The 12,856-nt window shown below is 43.0% G+C and overlaps 1 protein-coding gene across 2 annotated transcripts in view; it reads left to right on the top strand.

Annotated features, from left to right (window-relative positions):
- Positions 1-12,116, top strand: part of HECTD4 (HECT domain E3 ubiquitin protein ligase 4) — a 218,182-nt gene extending 206,066 nt beyond the window's left edge. For both annotated transcript variants that reach the window (XM_068245864.1, XM_068245855.1), the window contains exons 72-76: positions 791-1,012; positions 2,525-2,691; positions 3,396-3,591; positions 3,670-3,892; positions 9,089-12,116. In XM_068245864.1, the coding sequence (XP_068101965.1) occupies positions 791-1,012; positions 2,525-2,691; positions 3,396-3,591; positions 3,670-3,892; positions 9,089-9,225 (945 nt within the window). In that variant the 3' untranslated portion in view covers positions 9,226-12,116. The remainder of the gene's footprint in view (positions 1-790; positions 1,013-2,524; positions 2,692-3,395; positions 3,592-3,669; positions 3,893-9,088) is intronic.
- The last annotated feature ends 740 nt before the right edge of the window (positions 12,117-12,856 follow it).

The raw sequence follows: 12,856 nt of genomic DNA, 5'->3' as shown, positions 1-12,856 counted from the left end.
CTTATTGGTAACAATTTAAACACCATGCTTCGTATACAGAGATGTGAAATATTTTGTCTTCATCCTGATTACCTCTAGTTTTGAAAATTCATTCTTTATTCAAAGCTCATTTGAGTAAACACAATACACAGTTTTTGAATGGTCTTTTCATTTAGTACATGAAAGTTTACTATAACCCATGTGAAAAAGTAATGAAATGTTCCTGGTAACAGGAGATCAGTTCTTGGCATTGCTTTGATGAAATATATATCTCTGTTTACATCCTGCTTACGTGCCAACAAAGACAAGTGAGCAGGAAGAGGATAGATAAACTTTATGTACTGTGAGACATTAGGAAGGAGGCAAATAATTGTGTCACACTTCAGTACGTGCTTGCATATAAGATTTCAGTGTGTATGTTCTGATGTTTGTCAGCTGTAGTCGCTGTCTGCAGCTATTGTGTCTTCAGATGTCACTCCCCTCACATGTCTACCAGACTTAAGCTGAATACTCGCCTGATGATGCAGGAAGATGGATCTCGGCGACATCCCCTGTAGACGAGCGTTCCCCGATCCATCTTCCTGCGTCACTACATGTGATGGCACACGGCTGGTGCGAACGGAAAGTCAAGCAATCGTGGTACTCTGCGCAGAGTTGTTGGGGATCTTAAAGATCCGATCCACCATGGTGGTTGTTATCATCACACATTGCCAAATGTCATTGAGAAAATTGTTGTACGGGGTACGGTCCTTTACTTGCTACAGCTTGTCTCTAGATGCTTCATCATGTAACATTTGTGTGTTCTCTACAGGGCAAGTATCTTCTTACTCCGAGCCCTATAACCTATGCAGAGGAACAGCTGCTTCATTTCTTTGGTCAGTTGCTGGGTATAGCCATCCGAGCAGACGTGCCCCTTCCTCTGGATTTACTCCCTTGCTTTTGGAAGATGCTTGTAGGAGAACCGCTGGATCCTGAAGTAGATCTGTATGAGGCTGATGTTCTGACACACAACTACATCAAGAAGTTTGAAAATGTAAGCCTTGTTTCCCTGGTTTTGTTTGTCACAAAAGGAACCTGAAATGGCATTGCAGTAAAATGGGAATGGGAAAATGGGATAAAGGTTTAGGGAAGAAGGACAAGTGACGATCGTGTGTTTTGATATATTCAGCGTAATTCATGACTGTTCAACAGAGACCCATGTGGTAAAATCTGTTTTAAACTGTAGGTTGTGATGATGTGACCAATCTGAGGATAGTCGCTAAAGAAACTATGGTGCATTTGCCACTGAACAATTTAGTAGATGGTAGAGCAATTATTTCTGCTTTGTAAATGCGCTCTTATCGTAAACCAGTTTTGTTGTGTTTACCTGTTTAGATTTCCAAGGAGAAATGTTGGGAGATTTTTTTTTTGTAGGAAAAATATGGCTTGTAACTTACTATGGCTTTTTACAGAAGTAGTAGCAGTAGAGTACTGTGTTAGCCATCAGTCATTGAATCAGGATGTTACCATTTATTGGCTAACTTAGAAGAAAAAGAGTAAGCTTTTAGCTAATCAGCCTTCTGCAGACTCAATTCCTGTAAGCTGGCAAGATGTTAGAAAGACAGCTTATATACATTGAACATCAGGTACATAATTTGTTTTGCAAATATAAATGTCATCAAGATGCCTTAAAGGAGTGGTCCGAGGAAATGTAAAATAAAAATCCACTTACCTGGGGCTTCTTCCAGTCCCTTGCATCGGTCCTGTGCCCTCGCCGCAGCTCCGGTGGCTCCCGGGCCCCTCCGGTGGAGAAGCCGACCTCGCTAGGTCGGCCTTCTGCATCTGCTTCCTCTGCGCCCCAGTGTGTGGTTCACTGGTCGCGCTGATGTCATTTTGGACTGTACAGGGCAGGTGCAGTAGTTCTGCTCCTGTGCTGTACAGTCCAGATGATGTCAGCGTGACTCTGAGAGCCGCTCACGCAGGCACAGTAGGAATCCTGCCCTGGAGGGGCACCCAGGACCTCCAGCATGGGCACAGAAACGGCCGGCAGGGGCTGTAGGAAGCCCCAGGTAAGTGGATTTTTTTTTCCAAAGTCCTTGGATGTGTCCTTTAATCACAACAGAACATGCAAGGGGAGTCTGTCCTTTGGAGACCCCTTTTGGATGTAATGAAGGCATCTTAACATTTATTTATATTTGCAAAGCAATCCATGTACCTCGTTCTGATGATCAATGAGTATAAGCTGTCTCTTCTAAATATTGTCAGCCTACAGGAATTGAGTCTACTCTTTTTCTTTTAAGTTAGCCAATAAATGGTATCCTCCTAATTCAAAACTTCTTGTTACAGTAAGAAAGAAAACCAGTATATTTTTAAGGTACCGACTAAATGTAGGGATAAAGATAATAATCAGGATGATGTAGAAGGCTGGTCAGCCTTTCTGCTGATGGAGCCTAACCTTCTGTTCTTCAGAGCACTGTACAAAATGTCTGGTGTTATTTACAGTAGGACCAGTTAGTTGCAAATATTTAACATTGTTCACGAGCCAATTCCTCCTCTTGATGTTTAGATAACTGATGAAGCTGAGCTGGAAGTTCTTTGTGCTGAAATAGCTGCACAGCATCTTCCAACTGAGAGCCCAGATTCTCCTAACAAACCCAGCTGTACATTTACCTATCTGACCATGACCGGAGAGGAGGTGGAGCTCTGTCCAAATGGCAGACATACCCCTGTGGTGTAAGTATCTATAAAGCAATGCTTCATTTAGATTTGCCTCAATGCTCTTCACATAGACTGTTGTATACAGAGCACCTGAACGTTGTCAACTGAATGTTTTTGGAGTGAACCAAAAAAAGGTAAAGCTTCAACAATTCAGTGGAAAGATCTTGCACAGCAATGGTTGATTATTGTAAAAGACCGCCCTATAATGACTTCCTTCGTAGCCCCGGCTTTAGGAAGTTGTAAATGATGCTGTGCTCAGCCTTCAGGGCTAAGAGTGCAGTAGAGCCTCATACACACATACAAGGACTGTCACTGGGCAAGGATGGAGGGAGAATGGCCAATAGAGCAGCACATGATAGAGTGGGTGGGGTGAGTAGAGAATAATGCCCACAAGGCTGATCACTTGCAGAGGAGAGTTCCGGGGCCACTGTCCACTCTCTAGATCTTTAGGCAGAGGCGGCCCTAAACCGCTGCCTCAGCCAAGAACGGTCTAGTGTGTGTACAAGGCTTAACACAGTTACAAGAATCTAACTGTAACATAATCCGATATCTAGACTTTGCTCCAATTGTTTGGTTTTACTTTAATTTGTGTATTCAGTGAACTGGGGTAAGCAGAATAATGTGCGAAAAGTGTTACTGCACAATGAGTAGAGTGTAATGCAATGTCTATGATGTATATACATAATGTATATAAATGTACTCCCATTTGTTTCCTTTAGCTGGGAGAACAAGGACATATATGCAGCAGGCATCCGTAACCTGCGTATGCGTGAGCTGCGGAACCAAGACTGCATGAACGCAGTGCGAGGTGGCCTAGGCTCCATCATTCCTCTGCAGCTTCTCACCAGCCTCACTGCCCTGGAAATGGAGCTCAGGACCTGCGGGCTGCCTTTCATCAATCTAGAGTTCTTAAAGGTAAACCAGAAACCACCAGTCATTTGTGTCAGGTGTTTTTCTCTGCAGTGTTTTTAACCTGCATTTATTCTCCTGCAGGCTCATACAATGTATCAGGTGGGTCTGATGGAAACAGACCAGCACATAGAGTTTTTCTGGTGTGCTTTGGAGATGTTTACTCAGGAAGAACTTTGTAAGTTCATCAAATTTGCTTGCAATCAAGAGCGTATTCCCTTCACGTGTCCTTGTAAAGACGGGGGACCAGACACTGCTCATGTCCCACCTTATCCCATGAAAATAGCACCACCTGATGGAGCAACAGGTAAGACAACTAGGTCTTTTAGATTGTCTTACATTATTCTTTTTTGCAAATCTACCTTTTCGGGCGCAAAAAAACAAGATGTTGAACATAGCCTAGGGTGTTCTCTGGCCATGAACAAAGGGCAGGTTTCTGACTTAGCATTTATAGTTGAGGTTGGACAAATCCTAAATTTCCTTGCATCCCCACCAAAAAATATTCCTCAAATCTTTCAAATCGTAGCAAATCCTGTGTGTAAGAATTGTGTGATCCATGTAAGAATAGTAGTTAGACTTAGAATATACCAATCTAAGTCTAATTACTATTCTTAAACGGATCACACAGTTCTTCTGTACAGGATTTGCTAGATTCAAAAGAATCAATTTGAGGAAATTTGGGATTCGTCCCATCTCTAATTTATAGGCAAGAAAGAACATCGGTCAGTACATTGGCCTTAATTCACTAAGCTTAACTCCTGTCTTTAATAACTCTTCTGAGCTGTTTTACAGTTATCACCATGGTGATATAATTGTGATAACTGTAAAACAGCTCAGAAGAGTTATTAAATACAGGAGTTAAGCTTAGTGAATTGAGGTCAATAATGTGGGAAATACTGCATTTATCACTGAAAGAAAATATTTCCATTATTTTTTATTTATATAGTGCCATCACATTCCATAGTGCTCTACAGAACACAGTTCTGACAATAGTGGGTGCCTTAAATGTATATGTAGCACAATCGGAACATCCAGCAACACAAGCACAAAACTAGATATACCGTATTTTTCGGACTATAAGATGCTCCTGACCATAAGACGCACCTCAGTTTAGAGGACCAAAACCAGGGGGGGGGGGGGGGGGGGGGACTAAACCTGGTGGGTCCATGGTCCAGGGGCAATTTGTGGATCTTCTCCCCTCAATTAGTATGTCCTTCTTGTACTTTTTGTCAACCCTGTGACTTTACTTGTACATAGTGTGTCCTTTTCCCCTTTTGTGATATCCCATTGTGACCTCATCTGTTCTCCTTAACCTCTACTTCCCCCCCTTGTGACCCCCAGTCCCCCTTGTGTCTTCCTCTGTCCTCCTTGCTCTCCTTGTGATCTCATGTCCCTTTTGTGACTTCCTGTCTCCGTTGTGAACTCCTTTGTCCCAGTTGTGGCATTCTCTGTTCTCCTTTACCCCCCCTTGTTACCCCTTTCCCCCCCTTTGTTACCCCTCCCCCCCCCCCCTTGTGACCTCCTCTGTCCCCGATCATGGCTACTGGCTGTCCCCACATCTCTCCCTAACCCAGCCACCAACCTTCCCCTTGCCTAGCTGTCCCACTATGCTCTGCAGCCAAGGATTTCTAGACGATGACACAATCAGAATCTCCATGCAACAACCTGCAAAAGGAAAGCAGTATGAACCTTTTACATCCAAAGGATAAAACCAGCAATCTAAAATCTAGTCCACTACTCACACAGTCGCTAGACTAATGCACAGCAAAATCTGTGTTTGGAGCCATGATCCAGCGGCATGTGAGCTGTCAGCCTCCATCTCCTGCTCTAGCACGATGGTTCTCATGTCCTGCAAAGACTGCCAGATGCCGCGCCCCTGCACTCGGAGATTACCTATGAGCCACACGCTTCTAGATGCCCATCTCCTCGGTTTCTGGTGTGGCCTGTGAACGTAAGCTGTCGGCCTCCAACGGCTCCAATGTGATGATCTCATATGCTGCAAAGACGGGCAGAAGCTGTGGAAGGTTGTACGCACTGTCCCACTAAGCTCTGCAGCTGATCAAAGCGGATGCGGTATATGCCCCGGGACCATGCCGCCGAGGGGCGAGGCAGAGGAGAAAGCTTCGCAGAGATTGGACCCGATGGTCTCCCCGGTGGGACAAGGCTTAATTATTGCGGCCAATCACTGCTTTCTCTGTTCAGCAGTGACCTATCAGGTATAGGTGGGCGTTGTCCTCGGTCAACGCCCACCGATGCCTGATAGGTTACTGCTGCTTAGGGAGAGCAGTGATTGGTCGCAATAATGGAGCCTTGTCTTACTGGGGAGACCATCGAGTCCAATCTGCGAAGCTTTCTCCTCTGCCGCGTCCGTCCCATTGGCGGCATGATCTCCGGGCATATACCGTATCCGCTTTGATCAGCTGCAGAGCTTAGTGGGACAGCCTTCCGCAGCTTCTGGCCATCTTTGCAGCATATGAGATCATCATTATGGAGCATGATGTGGAGGCTGACACATCATGGGCCACTTCGCAAACTGAAACAAGAAAGGACCGAGTAGGAGACAGGCATCTAGATTTAAAGCATGCGGCTCATAGATTATCTCCGTCTGCACTTTGCTTGCGGGGGGTGGGGCAACATTTTACTGCACATTCGCACTATAAGACGCACCCACTTCCCCCCCCCCCCCCTTTTGGGGGAGAAAAAGTGTGTCTTCTAGTCCGAAAAATACGGTAGTTGATGCCTCATATAACATACAACAGTACTGATATATACTGTATGTTCACTTGATAGAATAAGTAGAGCAGAGATAAAAGAAAACTCTATGACAACACTGCCCTTGCAAGCTTAGTTGTGAGAAGACATATTAGGTAAAATGCTTAGTGATCTTCCAGATGAGATTAAGGAGTCTTTTGCTTGATGTCTGGTGCCGATTTGGATATAAAAGGGGGACAATATACTGAATGCTTGTTTAAAGAGCTGCTTTTTAAGGGTGAGCAAAGTTTGACAGATAATGTGTCCAGAGGAAGGATGAAGCTTGTGTGAAGTCCTGGACACGAGTGAGATTAAACATTCTGGCTGGAGGGTGATAAAATAGAGCATGTCGCTGACTTATTTTAAAGCTTGCCAGAGTTTTGTGCCAGTGCCTCTCATTTTTGGTACATTTATAATGATCTGTAATACTCAAGGCAAAAGCAAGAGGAGCAGACCTGTCCACCGCTCCTCACCCATTTACATTCATTAATTCAAACCCTACCTGAGATGTGTATTGTTGACATTGTTTTAGAAACACATACTTTTTTTTCTGAATTGCTCATCTTCTTCTAAGAAGCTAATGCTTTAATTGCATACTCAGAGAAAGGACCTAAACAAACTAGCGTGTTTGTCTGCTTTTCAGCAACACATCAGTGTTAGAGACTGATGTGCTTTGCTGAAAGCAGACTTCCACACTCGTGTGTTCAGGCCCTAGGTTTGCAACTCTTAAAGGGTAACTCAAACTAATACAGCTAAAAGACCAGCATGACTGCTTAGCAAGTGCCATTTAAAAAAAAAATAGAAATCCTCATATTCCTGTCCTGAACACTGGGTCCAACAATGTAGTTGCCTGTGCCAGTATACCATGTCGTGAACTATGCAGGTCTGAAGCTGCCCCCCACTGCACAGTGCTATACAGGTGAATGCTCATTGGAAATCTACTGATGCAAGAAACATATCAGGGAATCAGTCATACGACTTTCAGGTTCAATCATGGTTTTCAGTTAATTTGACTTTTTTCTTTAAATTCATAGTCCAGTTTTCTTTTCTAGTTTATTTAACGTGAGTACGTAGTAGGGATGTAGCTAAAGCATAAACCATGGGGTCATCCTTCATAGGTTCCCTCCTTCATAACTTCGTACATTTTAACATCAAGTGTGGCCCCCTTAAAAGGAACCAGAGATGAAGCACCCTCATGTATGTTACCATATATATCAGTGGGAACATTAGAGAAAACGCCTACCCTGCTCTCTGTTTCATTCTTCTGTTCTGCTTTCTTCTTAACAGCCCTGATAAAATCCTTGACTGAGCATTCAGTCTGGCTTTGGTCAGGAATCATTATAGCGGAGTCTGTCTTTTCTGATGTCTTTTCAAGCCAAAGCCAGCCCGTTCTGGCTCTGCTATAATGACTCGGCTATAATGATTCCTGAGCAAAGCAAGACTGAATGCTCAGTCGGGGATTTTATCAGGGCTGATAAGAAGCAAGCTTAACAGTGAAGAATGAAACAGAGAGCAGGGTAGATGTTTTCTCTAATGTTCCCACTGATATATATGGTGAAATGCATTTCACATGAGGGTGCTTCGTCTCTGGTTCACTTTAACCCCCCTCCTTCTGTCTGAGCAGCATTTTTGAAGAACATATGTGCAGAATGCATCTTCCTGCTGATCACACATCCAGGCAGGAGCGCAATATTACAGGGAGCTTGAGTGAACAGAGCAATACACTACTCTGAATGGAGGTCAGAGCGGTGCAACGGAGGGGAACCCAACCAAACCGATGGACAATTAAAAAGTATCTCCAGTATTAAAGACAGATCATCTCATTCCAGGCTCTGTCTTAGTGATGCAAGATTGGGGTGTTCTCAGGTTTAATTATTTACCTTAACCCCATGTTTCTGAAGTCTGACAAAGCTCTTCATTAACCTCCTTCTATGTTATTACAGCCCTCTCCCAGCTTGACTACCACCAGTTAGGCCACTAGGGGTATGTCGCGGTAACGCAGGGAGATGCAGAGCCTCTGCAGAAGTTTGAAAAAAAACCTACTATGGCTGCATTTCACAGGGGGAGGGGTCAGAGCTCTCTCCCAAATTAATTAGGGCTGATCAGGTAATTGATTAACCCAGAGACACCCAGGTAACCACCCCCCCAACCATGTATCATGACAGGCTCTCTCTTTTATACTGGAGGTCCGTTTCAAGTATAAGTACCCCATACTACACACCCTGACGTGTGTATTTTACAGATTTATTCTCAGTTCAGGTGCCCCTTTAATGTGACCTCTTTATATGAATGTTCAGTAGTTTGGTTCTTAAAAAATATTTATATTTTGTGGACTCACATTGTTGGACTCGACCTACCATCTGTAAAATATTGTGGATAGGAGTTTTTAGAGTATTTTACAGTATTAAAAGCTAAGTTTTAGGCGATTGACTGCTTGTGCAGTTAGATTTTCATTAAGATATTATATACATCACTGTCACTACTTTACTACTATGCAAACCTCTACAGGTACGCTTTAGCAAAAAAAAAAAAAAGTCTGAGAGGTTGATTAAATTGCTTGCAAGTTCGCACACATCGTGTCTTTCAGTGTATTGGCAAAGGAGTTGTATAGTTGCGCATCTCACTGTGTGCTGTCTTGCAGTACGTCTCAGGAGAGAGCTGTGCAGTTAGTGTCTTGTCCTGTCTTGCATTACTTGTCTGGAGAGAAGTGGTGCAATAACATCTACTGAACCATGAGCACTATATATTTCAGGTTCCCCGGACTCCAGGTACATCCGCGTGGAGACATGCATGTTCATGATAAAGCTCCCACAATACTCCTCCCTTGAAATTATGCTGGAAAAATTGAGGCACGCCATTCACTATCGAGAAGATCCACTCAGTGGTTGACACAAATGCAACAGGCCAAGGAAGACGTCAACAAACAGAGGACTGGACATTGCTTACAAGCAGTCACTCGCCCCCTGGACAGAACTCAGAAGACACAAGACTACCGAATGTTTTGGTTTTTGTTCTGCCCAAACCTGCACATTTACCTTTTGTATTTGTGAAGTCTCTGGTGGGGTTTTTTTGCCTTGTTTGTGAATTGTTTGTAGAAACATTAAAATACTGATTGTGAGCAGATAACTACATTTTTCTCCTCAAAAGCTAACGGTAGAGACTTTGGAACTGCTAACATTTGCGGTAAGTAATAAAGCCCACAATTCTCCTCTACCTAGACTGGAGGGACCAGACGTGGCTGAAAAATATAGGATGTGTAAATAAGAATATACATGGTTATATAATTTAACGATAAATTATTTCCAGAGTTCAGGAATGTAACACACTGGATCTAGAGCTGTGAAAAGAGATTCTTATTTTTTATTTCTGTTATTTTTTCATAGTAGTTTATAAGTTATAATAGTTTTACTAAAGCACTGGATTTTGCTGGCTGTGAAGGGGTCTGAGTATTGCCACTGTACTATCCTGGCTACTTGGGGCTGTTTGTTTCTTTTTAGTATTTAGGAATATTTGGGAATATGAGCTTTACAGATTTGTTTTTGTATTTTTCCCTATTTTGTTCCTCACCTAAGTTTCTCAGGCTGCGATAGGTCCAGCAGAGTGAGAATTTATTGAAGAACTTGAACCTGTGGCCTTAAGATAGTGAGACTAGGAAGGTGTTGAACACTTAGAGTAACACAATGCATTGTATTTAGTAAGGGCTTAGTCCATACACAGCTCAGAGTGATGGCAGGAGAGTGTGCGTTGCAGGCGAATGCTAATTTACTCCTTCCGGTTGTGAAATGAATAAGCACAGAGTTTAATAACTAAAATGTCTTTCTTCTGTATGGTAGCATTACCCTATCTGATCAGTATAATGCAAGGTTATGGGCTGTCAAAAGAAAAGAAGACTGGTCTGTTCAATCTAAAACATTCTTTGACACATTAAAATATTTGTGTTTGATGCACCCATCTATCATGCAAATGGCTTAAAGTCAACACAAATTCCTTTGCAGAGGGATGATGATGCTTTTTAGACATACCTTGTACACAGTCTGCAGTACTATGCTGAATGGAGAATCTGTTTGCTGTACCAATAAAAATGTTTTAACAGTACTGTATGAAAGGAAAAGTGAATAACTTGAATTTCCCTACCTTGTTAATACTCTATATATTGAGAAAGGACGCTCCTTTACAACGACCAAAAGCAGCAGTTGGCTTCTCTAGGTGATAACCGTAAAACATTCCTGTGAAGTCTTGCTAACCTGCTAGATCTTAACTGACACAAGCATCTTACCTTTGTAGAAATGTCTTGCCCAGGACAGTATAACTCAAGCTTCAGTTTTTTCAACTGGTGGATCTAGTGTGGTGGAAAAACATCAGCTGATTTGCAGCACAGGCTCCTCCTACTTGCTGTGACAATACTAACTATGCAGTCAGACCTGGCCTACTTACACTGGCCTGGCACGATGAGTGTACAGCAATGTGATTGTGGGTATATCCCAAGCAGCATATAGCCACTAGACACACAGGCTGATACAGTAAGGCGTTGCAAACTGTAGTATCCCACGGGAGCCAATCAGAATTCAGTCACTAATAAAAACCAAATCTGGTGGCCTTAGGTTACTACACTGCTTTGCTGAATATGGTGGTTTTTGTGGGGGTTCTGCAAGAGATCCTTCTTTTTTTCTTTTTAGCTATAATTCTTATTACTCAATTCTACCAGCTTTTTAAATACATAGTTTTCTTTTTCCAGGTTAATCAGTTCAGCAGCAACGACAATGCTTTGCTATTTCCTAGAAGACAAGTCTTGAAACAGGGTGTGTAGATGGTTAGAACATTAGTCACATGCTGCTAGCTCTGCAGCCACCATTTAGCTGTAGTGCCATTTCTCTCTGTATCAGCTACACATCTTATCAGTCACAGCTCTACAAGGGTTCTGCTGGGAAAGCTCTGACAGAAGCAGCTGCTCCTAAACCCTTGTGCTGCTTTCTTGTGCTTGTGCCATGCTTAGTGCTAGAACTCTGCATTGTCCATCAATGCCTGATCACACATTACCTAGAAACACGTCATGGTTACCAAATAGAGCAGGAGGTGGTGTGTCCAGAAGCAGGATATTCTGAGATGCACTCCAGCTCTGGCTGTGATACAACAGAGCAAATCGTAGCCTGACCTCTCCAGCAATAGCATCTGTGATATCACAAGACTACTTGAATCTGTCTTTTTTTTGGGCTGATTTTATTATACCTAGAACAAACGTCTGATACTCACCTGGGGAGCACAAATGCATCCCAGCAGCATTACATTTTTACAGCAGTCCCCAGCAGACGTTGGTTTGGGCACCTTTCATATACGTGTGTTAGAATTCAGTGCTTGTGGTATTAGAGAAGCAAGCATGTCTGATGATAGGCTCTTGCCCTGGGCAATAGTCACTGGGCTGGCAGACAGAATTGGAATAAGGGAGTTCTTCTTTTCCCACCACAGCCTCCATGAAACCCCACCAGTCCAGCCAGACACAAGACTTGTTATAATGGCCCTGCAGGTGGGGGGTCACCACCTGACACTAATGTACTTTAGCAATGGGTTTATGTGCAACATATCTACTTTTTGAGCCCTGGAAGTGTGCTGTACAGTTGATGTATATTTATTCTTGCAGTTATCTATTGTTGCATTTAACAGATCCTTTTACTCAATGCCATTCCCCTTGTCTGTATTGGTATTTAAAACACTGCTGTGTAAATGAAGCATACTAGATAAGGAAAAGTGTCATAAGAATAAACATCTGATTTTGAATGTCCTCACTTCATTGTGTTGTCTTTTCTACACCTTCATTACATAAGTACCAAGAATAATGGTGGCAACGGCTCGCAACATGTTTATTATGTAGGTTACCCATATTGCTTTTCATACTTTTTGTTCCTCCCTACAGGCTGTTGATGAATATCGGAATTTTTTATTTACCAATGAGAGCTCCTCCTCCCTTGTTAACTGAGACAGACTGCAGCACTCTAAAGGACACCTGTAGTGAGAGGGATGTGGAGGCTGCTGTATTTTTTGCTTTTAAAGAGAAACTCCGACCAAAAATTGAACTTTATCCCAATCTATTCCTTTTCACAAACAGACCATCAGCGGGCGCTGTATGACTGATATTGTGGTGAAACCCCTCCCACAAGAAAAGTTCGAACTTTTGTGGGAAATAGCTGTTTACAGCTGTTTCCAACTGCCAAAAACCATGCAGCAGCTACATCACCTGCCAACAGTAAAAATGTTCACTGGAGTTACACTTTAAACAATTAAATTTGCCTAGTTGTCCTGTTGATCCTCTGCTAATACTTTAAAGCCCTGTACACACCTGTGACTGATGTCGCCTGTCAGAGATCAGGACCAGATCTCTCGGGCGGCATTGCTGGGCCAACACGGTACAGACGCTGATACAGCTGTATAGCTGAAGACTACCACTGGGGCCAACAGAGCGGCATTTGCGTGACATTACAAGGCTGTGGGGCAAGTAGCTGCATAATGGAATCTGCTGATGCCAAGT

Source organism: Hyperolius riggenbachi, chromosome 1 (genome assembly GCF_040937935.1).
Source record: "Hyperolius riggenbachi isolate aHypRig1 chromosome 1, aHypRig1.pri, whole genome shotgun sequence".
NCBI classification, from domain to species: domain Eukaryota; kingdom Metazoa; phylum Chordata; class Amphibia; order Anura; family Hyperoliidae; genus Hyperolius; species Hyperolius riggenbachi.
The sequence above is the reverse complement of the archived record's forward strand: the minus strand, read 5'-3'. Positions and strand labels throughout refer to the sequence as shown.